Source organism: Lemur catta, chromosome 15 (assembly GCF_020740605.2).
Source record: "Lemur catta isolate mLemCat1 chromosome 15, mLemCat1.pri, whole genome shotgun sequence".
NCBI lineage: Eukaryota > Metazoa > Chordata > Mammalia > Primates > Lemuridae > Lemur > Lemur catta.
The window spans coordinates 367598-384969 of record NC_059142.1 but is presented as its reverse complement, the minus strand read 5'-3'; the positions used below and the strand labels follow the sequence as shown (position 1 = coordinate 384969).

Here is a 17372-nt window from a genome sequence, read left to right as displayed (position 1 = left end):
AGAGACAGGGTCTGACTGTGCTGCTCAGGCTGGTCTTGAACTCCTGGACTCAGACAATCCTCCCACCTCAGCCTCCCAAAATGCTGGCAAGATCATGGCAATTTCTTTCCTCTTTTTTCTATCTCTCTATATAAGATTGGAGCTTTGAGGGATGTTTAAATTATATTTTCAGTTGGGCCCTGGTGGTGGGGAGCCATCTGCTCACCTCTCAGTCTTCGCACTTAAGGTCCCATCAATCCCTGATTTCTCTGTCTCTAGGTCTTACTGCGGGTCAAGGAATCAGAAATACAGTACCTAAAACAGGAGATCAGCTCCCTCAAGGACGAGCTACAGACAGCATTGCGGGTAAGGCCGCCTCACCGCGGGAGAGCCGGTCTGGGGACTGACCGACTCTAGGCCACATGTCTCCTGAACGCATAGGCCGTGGCTGAGCATGGGCTGTTCTAGAGTCGATGTCACTTTCCTGAGGAAGGTGGTTTCAAAATTGAGTTCTCATAAAAGGCCAGCCTGCAGGCAGCTACCTGGGAATGAGCAGCTTGGCCTCACCCTGTCGTCCTCTAGATGTTTCTTGTGTGCTCTGGTGGGAGCGGTGGAGCCCTAGGGAGAGTCCCGAGAAGGGAGGTGAGGCCTGACTGGCCAGTCAGCTGCCGGCCTCTTCCAGGGAACGTCTAGAGTTGGGAGGGAGATGACGGAATCCTTGGTGGCCATTTAGTCACTTAGAAAGTCCATAGCAGAGAGAGGGTTTTCCAGGCTGATGGCCGCAGCAGGCTGGCCAGGTGGCCCTGGGCCCTGCCCTCCTGCACTCGCCGGGCCTGGGAATTCTCATACTGTGTTCTGACAGAATCTCTGCTGGGCCTGTGTCCTCAGGCCCCCTTGTTTTCCTTTGTGTCCAGTGTCTGCCTCTGGAAAATGGAGGCTGGCCAGTCTCCTCTCCTGCTGACAGGCGAGGACCCAGGTGGTCAGCCCCAGGGGGACAGGCCAGGTTCTGTGTGACTCTCCTCCCCTGGCTGCCACTGCCATTCTCTTCTTTCCTTTCACTCCAAGGACAAGAAGTACGCCAGTGACAAGTATAAAGACATCTACACAGAGCTCAGCATTGCAAAGGCAAAAGCCGACTGCGACATCAGCAGGTTGAAAGAGCAGCTAAAGGCCGCGACAGAAGCGCTGGGGGAAAAGTCCCCTGAGAGTGCCGCCGTGTCAGGATACGGTACGTGCTCGAGCTGTGCCCTTGGGGTCGGTCGTTGCTCGGGATCACGTGGGTCTGCTTACAGAGGTTCACCAGCACTCGGTTCGAAGCAGAAGAATCCACTGCTCTTTGCAGCCCCAGGTTTCCTTGTAGAGGCGAGGCCCGGTGGCGAGGGCTTGCACATGGGACCAGAGACCGCCGTCCTGCCAGGTGTGGCCGTCGTAGCAGGCACTGGGCGATTGCTCTGGGGAGAAACCACACCATCAGCACATACTTTCCCAGCAGTGACAACTCTTGTTTTTCTGTTTTGCTAAAGAACTCAGCAGCTGGGTAGAACAGCTCTCCGGTTGCTCGATCCCAGCGTTGTACCGGAAAGTCTGTAGGCCACAGGGGCGGGCAGGGAGCAGGCTCCGGCATTCTGAAGTGAACAGCAGGGCTGATCCTTTTTCTTTGGCCAAAAACATTTAGGCACCCATGTAAGAAAATAGATGTCAGGGAGGTTAACAATCGAACACTTTATTAAACACTTTCAGATAGTACATAATTTCATCTGACCTTTTTACAAAAGACCCAGAAACATATAAAAAGATGTTCTAGCCCAGTAATATCCAAAAAATTCAATGTTTTCTCTGTCAGCTAGCCAGGGAATAGTGATGACGGCGTACTGACAGATGTTGTGGAGAAAATCATTCGCGTTGCCGTTGGAAGTATCAGTTACCAGTCTTTCTGGAAAGCAGTCAGGCGACGTGAACCAAAATTTAAAATCAAACTGTAGACTAACTCTGGAAGGGCAACAAAATGGTAACAGTGGTTGTTACTGAGGAAGAGATCGAGTGGCCAGGGGACAAGGAGAGGGGAAGACTTAGAATTTGGGAAAATGTGCATTCCTTTGTCCTACCAGTATAACTTCTGGAAAAAAAAATGTATAGAAATATGGGAAGTTATCTGAGCATTTGTTTATAAGAGCCAAAAATTGCATCCTACCTTTAGGCATCAAATAGAGGATTGTCTACAGTGTGGCACAGCTACACAGTGGAATACTGTGCAGTTGTTAAAAGAGGCCAGGATAATATTTTTGTTTTCACACGCAAAGATCCATAAGTATATGAGCAACCAGGCATGGTGTTGCACATGTGTAGTCCCAGCTACTCAGGAGGCTGAGGTGGGAGGATGCCTTAAGCCCAGGAGTTTTGGGCTATAGTGTGCTGTGCCACTCAGGCACCTGTGTGGTGACCTCACGGGAGCAGGGACCACCAGGTTACCTAAGGAGAGGTGAGCTGGGGGAGATCAGAAATGGAGCAGATCAAAACTCCTGGTCTGATCAATAGTGGGATTGTACCCATGAATGCCACTGTACTCCAGCCTGGGCAACTTAGTGAGACCTTGTCTCTTTAAAAAAAAAAAAAACTACTCTGGGCCATAGCGCCATCTTGCTGGATACCTCCGCGTCTGAGCGCCAGGTGGAGGACCCAGTGAGTGTGAAGGCGAGAGGCTGTCCGTGCACACGTGGGGGCCCCACGCGCAGAAAGAGGCCTGCCAGAGGCTGAGGACGCAGGCGCGGGGTGCTGGGCTGCGTGCTGCTGTCTGGAACCTGCCTCCGGGTGGTCTGGACCTGCATCGCCAAGACCCCTGCTGAGAGCCCCGTCCTGCTCAGACCAAAGCAGTGCCTATTGCCCTGGACCTGACGTTCTGGACTAGTTCTGTTCTCAGTGGTGGCTGAGAGTATTGTATTGTATCATACAATATATCGTATCAATAAATAGATACGTATCTTCTGCTGTTTTAGCTGAAGAATCAAAAAACAAAAAAAAAAAAAGAGAAAACCCAAACTATATATACACATATAAAGTAAAAAACAACCAAAAAGTCCCACATGCATGGGCTATGTGGTATGGTATGACCCACCGTATGTTTGTTTTACAGATATTTAAGTAGGCATTTTTACAAGTCTGCAGGACTGTTGTCATGGTGGGATAGCTTATGAGAAGGACTCGGCCTTATTACCTTGTTCTGTAACAGCCCTGTGTTACCAGGAGGCGGCGGGAAGAGGTGACTGACGGGACACGAGTGTGCTCAGCGGTCGGGGTCTAGTGTGGGGGAGGAGACGGCTCTGGCTGCAGGCAGTGGGTCTGGGAGCCCTGGCAGGGCCAGAGACACATTCTCCCGTTGTTCTGGTGTTTGTGGCATTCTGAAAAAGATCCAGTGTATGTTGTAGTCATTGGCTTTGAATTCCCTTTCACTTATTTAAGGAAATGTCATAAGTGTGCTGCAGTAATAAGCTTGGAAATGTTTCAACAGTCTGATTCCAGAGGTTTCAGAAAACAAAGGTAATGGGTCTGTTTGTTCCTTCAGATATAATGAAATCTAAAAGCAACCCTGACTTCTTAAAGAAAGACAGGTCCTGCGTCGCCCGGCAACTTAGAAACATCAGGTCCAAGGTGAGTCTGGGGTCCAGCCCCAGTGGCTGGAGCTGGTGAACGCTGGGGAGAGGAGCCCGAATCCAAGTCCAAGCGGGGCCACAGCCAGGCCACCCGCGGGCTGCCACGGCAAAGCCCAGATGTGGCCTGCCTGCGGGCTCACCCTGTTGGGCAGGTTCTGGAGGCTTCGATCTTTATGTCTCTTTTATGGAGCCACCTCCTGGCAGGACACTGAAGGGCCAGGGCTGTGAGAAGCAGGGCTTGGAGTGATTCGGCTCCTGCCTCCAAGGCCAGGTTCCACCCCAGCCCATCCTCAAGTCAGCCTCTGTGTCTGTATTGTTCCTTGCATGTCACAGTCGTGATGCTGACGCCATCTGCCTTCAAGAGATGAACCCCCTGCCCCCGCCAGGAAGCAGCAAATCCCCAGTGTGCTTCCAGAGTGGACTTGCATCTCGTGGGAAGGATGGGCAGGGGTGGGGTGTCGGGGGCATTCAGCATGTCGCATTTAGGATTGATTGTGTGTGTGTCTCATTTCTGCTCTCTCCTCTGACAGTCCGTAATTGAGCAGGTCTCATGGGATAACTGAAACGCACCCGCTTCCAGGTCCCTGTCATGTAGGTAAACGACCTCTCTCACCCACCCACCTGCCCACCCAGGGGTGGCCTCTGCATGCACTGCTCACACCTCCGTACCAAATGCCTGCGTCTGGTTACTTTAATTCATCCCGCTCCAGCAAGCACACACAAAATCCCAGGGCGGTTTTGTTTACCTGCTCTGGGGAGTTGCCTGGCACTCTAACCTCCTCAGAGCGGACCCCCGGCAGAGGGGCGCTCCCCCGGCTTGGTGGGCAGGCTGCATGTCGGGTTCTGTGCACGGAGGCCGAACTCACAACACCCTCTCTGGGGACACCCATCTTGCCCGCTGTCATGAGGTGGAGTTGACAGATACCCACTGCCACTGGCAAGCAAAGTCTGCCATCACTGAGGTCCTTGCCCACCCAGTGAACAGCCAGCGGGCCGAGGAGGCAGAGGAGCCTCCCGCATGCTGGGCAGGTCCCCACGCCCGGGTTCTTCACCACCTGTCATGGCCTCTCTTCCTCTGGGGCTCACGGGCCGGGGCTAGGTAAGTCAGGGCGGAGCTCAGGAGCGTGGTTCAGAGGAGCGTGACAGCCACAATCGGGGCTGGATAGTTACCAGCACTTTTTTTTTTTTTAAACAAAACAAGCTTCTCTCTGGATGCTATTGAAGGCACTGTCCCAAAGAGAGGAGGTGGGGTGTGGGTCGTGATGGGAGACCCAGCCCGTTCTCAGCGTGAGCAGGCCAGCGTGTCCCTGCCCACCGGGGTCGTGTCTGCTCACCAGGGCGGAGAGTGAGTGGTTGCCAGCTTAGCAGCTTGGTCTCATTCACTCAGTGACGAGAAGGTTAAGGACACAGGAAGTGTCCGCTCTGCCTCCTTTTGCAGAGCTGCTCTCCTGCCTTCTGGGGGGCTGCAGCCACAGCCGGCCAAGGGGCTTCGGCCTGAAGCTTGGGGGAAGGAGGTTTGCCTTAGGAAGAGTTCTGAAAAAATGCAAGTGTTTGAAACCTAGTCAATTGGTTTTATTTTTCTATAATCCCAAGTCACTTATACTTTAGTCTAGATTGAAAACTTTGGGGTTTTTTCTTTAAATATGAAAAATGTTTTGTTTAGCAGAAGGAAACTTGTTCTCTTTTGGTTCGTGGTTTTCTTATTGGGGAATCTACTTCCTATTTGAGGCTAAACTCTAGCTGTTATCTTTGAGCTTTTCCTGAAGAGTTTGAAGTTCACTGTAGTAGTTTGTGCCTTCGGACCATGCCCACAGATGACAGTGGTGGGAGGGGACAGGGAGCTTCTGCCGGACCCTTCCAGGGACGCTGTGCTGCTGCCCCCACTGTGTCAGGACCGGGGACATGTCCCAGCATGGTGAGCATCGCTAGGGGACCTAGAGACAGACCCACAGCTCCTGGCAGTAAGGCCTGTGCAGCAAGTTGTGCTGCGGGCCAGCGCACAGGTAGGAGGGAGAAGACTGCTGGGCACAGCCAAGAAAGACTGTCTGGGCACCACGGCAGACTCAGACTCCCAGAGAGGGAGGACCCAGAATAGGGAGGAGAGAAGCCCAGCGAGGGGTCTTTTTGAGTTGATGCTTGGCTTGGCTGGGTTCCATAATAAGAAAGCCTGTGGTGTGCAGGGCCAGTCCCCCAGCAGAAAGACGGGGACTTCACAGCCATCCTCGGGGACACGCAGTGTAAAAGGGCAGGGCTGGGCCAGAGTGGCCCCTCGCAGGAGACACCAGTAGGCACACAGGGCGGCGTCACCCTTGCCTGACTGTATTTGGAGACCCCTCGAGTGCCATGAGAAGACAGTGAAGTTGCCCGGAAACCACACTTCTCATTGGTACTTTTTAAAGTGGCATCTGATCCTAGCCGTGTCTGTTACGTCCCATTTGTATATCCTGCCAGAAGGGATGGAAGGTCTCAGCGCCCACAGAATTAAAGTCAGCTTCTTACTTAAGGGCAGCACGGCCTTTGCTGGGATTGAGACCAGAGAATGCTTCCTTTGGGGCTCTTAGGGGGCCCCATGTCTGTGGCCAGCTCATTGTGGGGTTGCAGGAGGCACTTGTGGGGAGGCCAGCCTGGGGGTGAGTCCCAAAGCTGGCTGCACCCAGAGGGCCCAGCACAGCCACAGTCCCTGTACTGCCCTGTCCTTGGGCTGAGCGGCAGCCCGGGAGAAAAGCCAGAGAGGCTCGGTGAGAGACGGCCCTCTTCCGGGTGCAGGGTAGTCTGGGGGCTTGTCTACTTCCCGACCTTAGGACCACAGTGACCCCAGCCTCACTGAGCCTCCGCTCTGCCCTTGTCACTGGGGCAGAAAGCGGGAGCCACCATGCCGGGTGCCGTGGTTGTCCAGACGCCCCAAGCCTTTTACAGCGTGATTCTGCCACTTGGGGGCTTCTGACGTCGTGCCCCGAGGGAGCAGACCCAGAGGCCAGGCACTCGCTGTCCGCAGGGGTCTCCGGCGCAGCCAGTGCCCTGCAGTCCTGCTGGAAAGTCCCCAGCTAGATGGGAGCAGGGTATGGCAGTGACTGCCCTGCTGTCCTCTGGGGGTGCCCATGTGGACCCAGCGCCTTTCGTGGTGACCGGAAGTCTGCTCGGCTCCTCTACAGGACTGGCTGCTGCAAGACCCCTGTGCTTGGGGGAGGGAACGCAAGGACGCTGGAGGCAGGTGTGGGTGTTGAGACACAGAATGGGAGATGGATCTGCTCTCTGTGCCCCCACCCACTCTGTGGCAAGCTTCAAAAGTAACCCTCCCTAGGGAAAAAAAAGCCCTAACCAAGTTAACCGCCCTGCTCAAGTTGAGGTTCATCTGGACCAGTGAGTTTCAAAATGTTTAGCAATAGAATCCTTCATTTAAAAATCAAATAATTACTTATTACATACACGCAGGCCTGCTCTGGGTGAAGCCAAGTGGGGTGGGGACACCAGAACCCGCTCTCTTCCCACCAGCCTTGGGGGTGCTGGGGCCCGCAGACGTCGACATGCGGCAGGCTGGCCAGCGAGCACTCCAGTGCCCCAGTTCTCCTGCGCCAGACAGTGCTGGAGCCAAAGCTGGAGGCCCCCAGTAGGTGTGAGGTTGCAGCATTTAGTTTCAAATTATACAGGTTTTTGGCTAAAAATGGTATAATCTTGTGGACCCTGAGCCAGAGGCCATCCCTTTTGCTTCATATTTCTCAGTCAAGCCCGTACCTTTGCCCGCTCTGGCTGAGTCTCTTGGTGGCGCTGGCCATGGGCCTCAGCTGGTATTGGAACTCCATTTATTTCCGGTCATTTTCTGAAAAGTGCTGTTTCTTTTCTTATTCAGAAATTAAATCTTGGCTGGGTGTGGTGGCTCAAGCCCGTAATCCAAGGACTTTGGGAGAGCAAGGCAGGAGAATCACTTGAGGCCAGGAGTTCAAGAACAGCCTGGTCAACACAGTGAGACCCCATCTCTACAAAAAGTAGAAAAAATTAGCTGGGCGTGAGCCTGTAGTCTCAGCTACTCAGAAGGTCGAGGTGGGCAGGTAGCCTGAGCCCAGGAGTTCGAGGCTGTGGTGAGCTATGATTGTGCCACTGCACTCCAGCCTGGGTGAGAGAGGAAGACCCCGTCTTAAAAAAAAAAAGAGAGAGAGAAGAGAAAGGAAATCTTTGGGAAAAGTCTCTAAGAGTGAAATGGCAAATATCTGTCCCCCAGTTAGTAAAATGTCACTCATTTCTGGACATTCAGATTTAAATTTTTCCAAGATCTCACGTGAGCAGAGTATTGGCTTTACATTCTGAAAATCTGAGTAGATATGTTGGCATGTTCCTAAGCCCCTGTAGCATGTCGTGAGCCCAGCAGGCTGCTGGTCAGGGAGGGGTCTTAGGGCAGGCCCATGGGAGCGATGCCCTGGCCCTCCTCATCTGAGGCTGTCAGGTTACTGATCACAGAGGAGCCAGATGTGGACAAATCCACACATGGGAAAAGACACATAGATGGCAGTTTCCTAGTTCATAGCACAGTTTTTTTTTTCCTGGTTGCATCAGTCAGATCACTGCTTGTCTAAAGAGCCCTAAGCTCAAATTTCAGCTACTTAAACATATGGTCTCATTTCTCTGATATTCTTCCTTTTTCATCCATGTAATTTTCTGAAGGGAAAAATGTATTCCACCAATATGTATTCCACCGCTTTCCCTCCTGGCATGCCCCACTAATCTCAGGACACGCCCCCACCCCCGCATCTGCACCTGCCTCTCTGAGTAAAGCCTCTGCCGCCAGGTCCGGCCTGGTCTGGTCCAGTCTGGTCCGCAGGATCTAACGTGAGCACGTTTCTCCCTCCTGCCCTGTCTCCACCAGAGTCTGAAGGAAGGTCTGACGGTGCAGGAGCGGCTGAAGCTTTTTGAATCCAGGGACTTGAAGAAAGACTAGCTGTGTCCCGTTCAACTTGAACACGCACCTTTCCCGGCTTGTGGCAGCACAACCCGAGCGCTGCTTTTTGTCTGTACCTTTGTTTATTATTATTATTACTGTTACTGTCATCATTCACTGTGGGTGTGGATGCATGAGAGACTGGTTTATGGGTTGTTCACACCATTCCCTGCTGTGTTGATTTAGACTTCCTATGGTCTTATCAAAGCATTTTTTCCATGGTATTCTGAAATTAGTCCAGCGGGAGGGCTGGGGACGGCTGTCCCTGCAGCCGGCGTCTGTGAGAGCCCCTCCCTTGCTGTAAGCTGCCGCGCTCACTGTCAGTATTAAGGCTCAGCAGCCTGTTGATAAGCTAGCCCTGCCTCACCAAGCACTGGGGTGCAAGCAGGGCCCGGCGGCCAGCACACCACAGGGTAGACTAGTCCCGTTGGTCAGAGAAGAGGCCGTGTGGACGTCTGGCTCGACCTGGATCACAGCACTGCTACCTGACTCGGTAGCCCAGCTGTCAGAGGAGGAGGAGGTGCACTGCCTTTTGGCCTGAGAGGAGGACAGCATTTTGTATTTGTTCCACTGATGCAGCTTAGAAGCACACCCCAGATAATCGTGGCAAACCTTTCACAACCTGGAAAATGTTGAAAGCAACCATTCCTATTTTTGTTTGTTTTTTATTAAATCTTACACAAAACCCCTGGCCCCTCTTCTTCCTTCCTCCGCTCACTCCTTTCTTGGTCTCCAGTAATCCAGTAACTTTGGTCTTCCCATAACTACTGAAACGCTGATCTGCGGCCTGGGGTTTCAGACTGAAAGAAATTATGAATTCCCTTGGGGAATCATTCAAAGGGAGAGAATTTGGTTGGTTTTTTGTGGTTTTTTTTGTTTGTTTGTTTTACCTTTTTGAAAAGAAACTGTCACATTGCTCTGGAAGAGGGGGAGAGGAGACCCCCACGTTAAGTCAAGAAGAAAGTACAGAGGACGTCAGAAGCTGATGGGAACGCTCGATAGTATGTGTTCAAGACTCTTAACTCTCATTAGTCTGAGCGCTGAAAAGTTCTTCTGTAGCGTTTACCTTCAAAAGAGTCCGTTTAAAGTAAATCTATACTAACAGTTTTGCTTTTCTAACAGTTTGAGCAAAGACCTTTTTAACTCCACAAAAAATTCTATAGCACTTCTTGGAAAATCTCTTAAATTCGAGTTCCTGTTATGCCCCCATAAGAGCCATTAATCTCATTAAGATAAGGAGTATAAACAGACCTGTCACCTACTGGGAACCGATTCTGCTGCTCTTAGGAATGTGTTGGCCTGTGAATGCTTGGAGGACACGTGGGCTCTCACTGGGTCTGTCGGTTCCATTGCCAAGGGCGTGCTTTCACTTTGTCTTGATGCTTGAGTGAGTTTGGTGGTTCCTGTGGGTACATTGCTTTGGGGGTAAAAATCTATAAATCATCTTGCTCAGTTTCTAGGTTAAGTTAATGAACAAGGTCATCTGGGAAAAGTCTGGCCCAAGCCCCAGTGGGCAGAAGAGTAGGGCAGAAGACCCCAGGTTCTGTGTGCTTGAGACTCACACCCAGGTGCTCACTTGTGGCTGGAATAAACTCAGAGCTCTCCACTGGCATCAAGCCTTTCCTTTTCCAAGAGTTTTAAGGGGCCTTAACCCACACGTTCACTCCTTTGCTACCATTCTTCCATGTTTTTAACAGCAAGAGAAATTTAGGTCTGTTTAAAAATCTATAATGCTTGTCTGAGCCAGGCATGGTGGCACGTGCCTGTAATCCCAGCTACTCAGGAGGCTGAGGCGGGAGTTGAGGCTGCAGTGAGCTGTGATCATTGCTGTGAATAGCTGCTGCATTACAGCCTGGACAACATAGTGAGACCCCACTTCTTACCCTGCCCCCCCCAACCCTGTTTAGATTGGCAGCACTTTGAGAAATGGACCTTTCAGTGGCATGCTCAGAATGGGACTGTACAAAAGGAACGCTGGGGACCCTCCTGTCCCTACCAGACTCACTGGTCTCTCTAGGCCCCTGCCAGGACATACATCTCTTCCAGGGCAGGCAGGGGCTTGATATGAGGCAGGATCCAATGGGAAGGAAGTGTGCTTGCCTCTCTCTGGGTGTTTGATTTCATGTGGTTCTCTGAGGACCACTACCTTGCTGCCTGCCCTGCCCTGCCCTGCCCTGGCGTGGTTTCCTCTGTGACCATCCCTGCCGCCCCTGGGGACCCTCTGGCCCTTCTGCAGGCAGCTTCATGCCTTCTGCCTCTGGGGGTTCTTGGCAGGGTCTGCTCCCTGACAGCCTTCATCTGCCTCCAGCCCTCAAAGTGCTTAGAATAAAAGCAAGTTTGCCCAAAGGTCAAAAGAGCATTTTATTCATTTTTCTTCATCACTTGCTCCTCGAGCCTGGCCCTCAAGAATGCTAGGGAATGAATACATTGCGTTGCCGTGTTTGGGGTCAGGCAGAGCCCTAGAGGAGACAGGTGAGCTGGGCATCTGTGCTCCTCCCAGCACCGCAGCCTCTGGTGAAGGCCCCAGGGTCACTGGAGGCAGAAGGACTTACTCCCCCAGGGCTGGTTGTGAGGTGTTGCCAGGAAAGGGCTGTGGGTGCTAAGGCAGCAGAGAAAAGGGGACACTCTGGCTCCTCTTAACAAAAGGCTGCTTCAGCTGCAGCCTCCCAAAAGTGCCCTGCACTTGTCCTGGCATTGGGGCAGAGTGTGGCCCACAGGGCCAGCTGCCAGCCAGGTGGGAATAATCTGAGTTTCCTGCTGATGGGTCACGTCCTCCAGCCGGAGGGAACCAGGAAAGAAAGAAAATAAACCCCTCTGTCTCGGGAACATAGAATGTTGCCCCCGGTAGCAACACTGGCACAGGGGTTGGCAGCTGCCCCCGGCAGTTTCCGCCACCACTGGCCCCGCACGTGCAGGCCCTCAGTGTCCTCCCGTTTAATCCCTGCAGGCGTCTAGATCCCTTGGAAAGGAGTTTAGCACTGGAATTCCAGAGAGGAGGAAGAATAAAAATGCAGAAGTGGAGCTGGTTTCTGTATTGGTGGAGGACGGTTCCCGGTGCTGCTGCAGGCGGCACAGGGGTGTCGGGATGGGGCTCCGACAGGTCTCAGGCTGCTGCCAGCACAGACTAAGCAGTAGTGAGCCTGCCCCGCTTCATGGGTGAGGAAAATGCTAAATGGATGGACTTCACTATTTTAAATATTTTCATATAAAATATATTGACTCATAACCTGCAAGTAAGCTGTGCCAAACTAGGAAAACTAGTTTGACTTCTTTTGACACCGAGTGGTCATTTCTGCTGGTCCAGTTCCTTTATCATCACGTGTGGTGCCCCGGCTCCTGAGCGCTGCGCGGGTCCTGGCCACCCCGCCGTCCTGGCCACCCCGCCGTCCTGGCCACAGCCTCCCTGGCACGGGGGGCGGGCTGGGGGAGGGGCGGCTTGTCACCGTGGGAACCAGAGGCCGTGCTAAGGGAGTGAGAACGAGGCCTGCACTCTGTCTGGGGGTGACAGTGGGAGACCATGTCCTGAACAGGTGGGTTTATGGAACAGGAGCGTAGTCAGAGAGGTTCCTGCCTTCGGCTCCAGCAAGTACAAAGGCAGAAGGGCACCAGCTGAGGCCGGTTGCGGAAGACTCAGCAAGCGTCTGCCGGAGCAGAGCCAGGCGGTCCGGTCATCCCCCGCCTCCTGCGGGCCACACTCGGGAAGAGAGGAGGGAATTGCCCCGGTGTGGACCTCAGAATATGCCTGAAGGGAGCACCGACGGGGCCAGAAACAAAATGGATGGCTTGAAAAGCGCCTTTAGGGGGTGTATTTGACTACCATTCATGTCACTACAGGGCTAGGTGGAACTCTAACTTCTGGCCACATGGAAACATGCTGAGAATTGGACACACTCCTTTTTGTCACCGAGGCCTGGCAGTCTCCACGTGAGGCAGCCGGCGCCGGAGACGGGGCACGGACGGGGGCATGCCGGTGTCGGACGGCCGCCCTGTTTGCGGGCCCGCCGGCCGGCCACGGCGCGGCACCTGCCACGCAAGCAGCCCCTTTGCCCCCGTACTGGGATGAGCAGTGCTAGGTCCTGTTTGGCCCACTCGACTTGGGGCCTAATTTCGGGGGTTGGGAGGGCGGGGGGGGGGGGGGGGGGCGGACGGCTCCGCTGTGCCCTCCTGCTCCTTCCGGGGGTCTGTGGCTGTTCCGGTGGCTTCCTCCCCCCCACGTCACTCTGATTTGTCTAAGTTTTACAACAGTTACCTTTTAAAATGAAAAGAGTGCAACCCATCAACATTTATTTTTCCTGAAAATAAGAGTTTACTTATACTGTCCTGGAGAAGCTTGGAGTTTAAGACTTTGTAAGACATAATTTAAAAAAAAAACAACAAAACCTGTGACAAACCTCTTTGTCACCAAGAAACGGGGAAAGAAAGTATTTTCAAAATTTTATAAAGAATGGAAATGTATGATATTATACTTCAAGGAAATTCAATGTTAAAATTTTAAAGAAATGTTTGGCAATTTAATGAGAAGCTTGACTTCCCTGGAAACTTCGTTCATTCAGAATATTTCACACCCTAAAAATCCTGGATAGCTGAGTCATTACAGTCTCACGTACAAGGAATTTGCTGGATGAACAGATTTTTAACTGTTGCCCTAATGTCCTGTTGGAGCACTAAGAGATGAGACACACCAGAGAGGACACTGTGTCCCCTGCCTGCAAATGGCATGGCCCTGCATGTGCTCCACGTGCTGAGATGAGTGAATGTGCCCCGAAAAATCGCCTCAACTCTTCTTGAAAGGAGTTGGGAAGAAGGCTGCTGGGAAATGACTTATTGAAAAGGTTCTTAAAATTAAGGTATTTGTACGCTGTCTTTCCCGCCTTTCATCTTACCAGACGCTCCTACCTTCTGGCGTTCTTGCAGCAGAATTCCCGCCCGCTAAACACGAGCGTCCCTCTCCCAGGCGCTGAGCGCCGAGCCCCCGCCAGCGGCTGCTCCGCGCGCTCAGGGTGGACGAGCACACCCCTCCCCTCCTCTGGCTTCTCCATGTCACCAAACCCTTAAAAGGTGTAAGCTCAGATATTAGATTTTTGAACCTGTGCAAGGGGTGTTCTTCAGGTCAAAAGGTGAAGTCCACCACTGTTCTTAATACCAGGTAGAACATTCTGAGAGACGTGTTCCTCCTCGCAGCAGCCATGGTGAGTCATTCTGCAAACTGCCCTCAAGAGACGGGTGTGTGTGGTGCTTGTGCAGAGTCCTGGGTGCTTATACACGTGTGCAAACAGCTTGCAAGAAGGTCATGCTTTCCACAGACGAAAACGGTGAGAATCAGCATGAGGTGAGGTTTAGTAAAACTGCTCATTTTAGCTTAATAGGAAGATGTTACATAAATCCTGTATGGAAAGTAACACTATCAATTCTCTGAAATTTTGTTTGCCATGGAAAAGACCCGACTCATTCTTTTGTCTTTCTGAGAACTACGAGTTTCAAGTATTCTTGTGTCTCTGTAGGGAGAAGACGTTTCCCTTCTCTGAAATTCTTCAGCTCTGAGTAGGGGAGTTAATAGCTCAAAACTAGACCATCCCTGTAGGTGGGACAAGGCCCCACCTGTCCTAATGCATCTTGGGTCACAGTCCTCGAGGTGCTCACAGTACTTTGTGAATACTTAAGCTACTGCATGGTCAGTGTAGCTTCCAATTTTTCTGTATTTAAAAGCAGCTGTGTTTATTTTCTTTAAAGTAACCTGTATATTATTCAGAGCAAGCAGTGTAAATATTACTGAGAAGTTACTGCAGAGATTTTTGTGACAAAGTTTGTATGGGTTTTTAAGAAAATCTGTAGACATCCCTTTTTAAGATGGGGGAACTGCACTGTTGAGCCCCACCTGCACTATAAGGAAATGTTTTTAGTAACTGTTGTATCTTTTTAAAAGCTTTGGTCATTTAACAGATGGTTTTAAAGAATGTATACAATATCTAAAATAACAATAACCCTGCATCTACAAATTGGTAGAGCCAATCAGGACAGTGAAAAAAAATAGTAGCTACGTCTTGACCAGACTGTTTCACACATAATCAAAGACTAGCAAGGAGACTTGGTCTAAGGCACGGTTCTGGTACCAAGGGTCTGAATGTGTGATTTCCGACACTTCCCGGACTACTTGCTGGGCAGGGTCATGTGCAAAGCAGCTGAGCTATCTGGCTTCCTAGCTGTTTGGTTACATTGTGTAATTCCATTGTGGTCAGGAATCTTGTAGTGCATCTTATTTTGCAATATGTATTTTTGTCAAATTGGTAAGGAGTCACGGAATAGTTAAGAATTGGAGAATCCAGTACTGTTCTGTGTGTGTGGAGGTGGGTGAGCCCCGGCCGCAGCCTCGGTGAGGGGGCTTCCCCCAGGACGCAGCTCAAATCACCTGAGAAAAGGAAGTTCCAGAAAAGCAGTCTTCAGACACAGGCCACCTGCGGCCAGCTGCATCAACATGCCCTTCACCTTCTCCAGTGAGAAGTCAGTCATGTCACATACTTGGTTTTGTTTTATAGAAAGTTAGGAATAGATTGTGAAGAACACTTCATTCACTACTGTTACGTTTATCTCACAAAACTTCGATTAAAATGGATTTTAAAGGATTTAGGATTTACCTTTAGTATTAACGACTTATCTACTGACTTATGTTAGGATTCAAAACCAGTTAAATTGTAAGAATTAGTTCATGCGGTTTTCCTAAGGTAATATTTATAAAATGTAAAACATCTGCATGGCTCCTCAACAGTTACAACTCTTAATGATTTTTCTCACAAATACACTCGCCTATCTGGGTGAATGTGTCAGTTCAGCTATCAAAGACAAAATGTACCATGCCAAACTGCTGGGGAAGCAATATATGAACAAAGTAGAAATGTAGGTACTTTTCATCAGTTGTGACAAGTTTGGAAATGATTCACAGACTCAATTCTGCCACAGCTAAGTATTTCAACAGTCACATGCTAAATGTTGAGAGAACAAGCTTGTATAATTTTAACTGGTGTTTAATTTCTGTTCTAATACTAAATGATCATGCTTGCCAGAGTCAACATTACATGCAGAAGAAAACAGGTCTCGGTGAACAAGGCAGGTCGTGAGCACAGCCTGCCCAGGTGTGGCCCCTCTGTCAGACCCGGGTCCTGAAGAGAAGGCCTGGCTAGCTGAGCTGCTCACACTTTTTTTTTTTTTTTAGAAAGGAAACAATTCAAGACTTTATGGCTTAGTTTGAGGCTTTTTCTTTTTCAAAGTTTGTGATCAACTGTTCACTACAATCGAAGTGCTATTTTGTCAAAATATTAATTGCTTCGTGTGACATGCTAGATTCCCATGGATGTAGCTGATCATTTTTATTTTGTAAATACTATCTAACTTTACATAAACTATATCATAATAAACTATTTTTGCATCACCCTTTGCATGCTGTGTAATGAGATTTTGTTTAATGGAGAGGCATATGCAAAATATGCATTTAGGTCAAAAGTTGAAACTGGGTAGTAGCCTAGAGATCTATAGTGGATTTTTTTAAAAGTTTTATTTATAACCTACTTTTTAAAAAGTGTTTTTAAAAGCTTTGGATTAGTTTTTAGCATTTCAAAATTAGGATAGTTTAGCAGGGCTTGGTGGCGCACACCCATAGTCCAAGCTATTTGGAAGGCCAAGGCAGGAGGATCACTTGAGCTTGGGAGTTCAAGACCAGCCTGGACAACATGGCGAGACCTTGTCTCAAAAATAAAAAATTAGGATAGTTCACATAAAACTTAAGATTTTACATGTTCACACACAAACCATAGTAAGAAATATGTTATATCCAGAATCTAATGGACACTGCCTCAGTTACGGAAGTCTTCAGGGAGCTAACTGGTCAATAAGAAACACAGATGATGGTGATGCCTTCACCAGTCTAGGTACTGTAACTCGCCACACCTGTACCTCTTATGAATAGATTTATTTACAAGAATATTTTGCCTTTTGTTTAGAAGAGAAAATGCATTTTACATTATGACCCAATACGCATGCTCCTCAAAAACCCAAAATTTAACAAAACAATGCACTGTTACTATGATATACTCTGATGTTTCTGCTCTACGTCATTTTTTAACATTCTGGTTGTGACCTACTAAATTTAAAATAAAGCAGATTTTTTAAAAATCAATATTGTGACAACCTTTGGAATGAAATGTGTCAAAATGTGGGGATCCAAACTTTTATTGGGTTAAACAGAAAAAAACTAAAGTCTAACTCTACCAACTAGAGGAATTTATAAACTTAGCAGAAAACCCCAAAAGCACAGACTTATAAAGGTACATATTTTCAGTGTCCTATTCCAGTTGTTTAAGGATTTTTTTCAATAATTCTTTGCCCATTTAAAATAAATTATTATAGTTAAGTGTATACAACAAAGTTTTTGGACACTGGCCTAATATGGTGGGGGTTTTTTTGTTTGTTTTTTAAGAGATGGGGGGGGGTCTCACTATGTTGCCCAGGCTGGATTCAAACTCCTGGTCTCAAATGATCCTCCCTTCTCAGCCTCCCAAGTAGCTGGGGCTACAAGCACACACCACCATACTTGGCTTATTTTTTTTTTTAATTATGTAAGTGCAATTTAAAAAATCAATTGGCATTTGAAAATCCAAAGCCCTTTCATGATAAAAATCACTAAACTAGGAATAGAACTTCCTCAATATGATAAAGACCATATATGAAAAACCTATGTCATCATAATGTTAAAAGACCAAAAGTTTTCCTCCTCAGATCAGTAACAAGACAAGGATATCTGCTCTCACCGCTTCTATTCAACAGTG

General features: G+C 49.6%; 1 protein-coding gene across 8 annotated transcripts in view; it reads left to right on the top strand.

Moving 5' to 3' along the window:
- The window catches only part of LOC123621125 (myosin phosphatase Rho interacting protein), a 138508-nt gene extending 129263 nt beyond the window's left edge, over positions 1-9245 (top strand). For 5 of the 8 annotated variants that reach the window (XM_045526972.1, XM_045526970.1, XM_045526967.1 and 2 more), the window contains 4 exons: positions 259-345; positions 1045-1207; positions 3539-3624; positions 8485-9245. In XM_045526972.1, the coding sequence (XP_045382928.1) occupies positions 259-345; positions 1045-1207; positions 3539-3624; positions 8485-8556 (408 nt within the window). In that variant the 3' untranslated portion in view covers positions 8557-9245. Of the gene's footprint in view, positions 1-258; positions 346-1044; positions 1208-3538; positions 3625-4156; positions 4222-8484 lie in introns of all 8 variants that reach the window. The other 3 variants (XM_045526968.1, XM_045526975.1, XM_045526969.1) reach the window with 2 other exon arrangements.
- The last annotated feature ends 8127 nt before the right edge of the window (positions 9246-17372 follow it).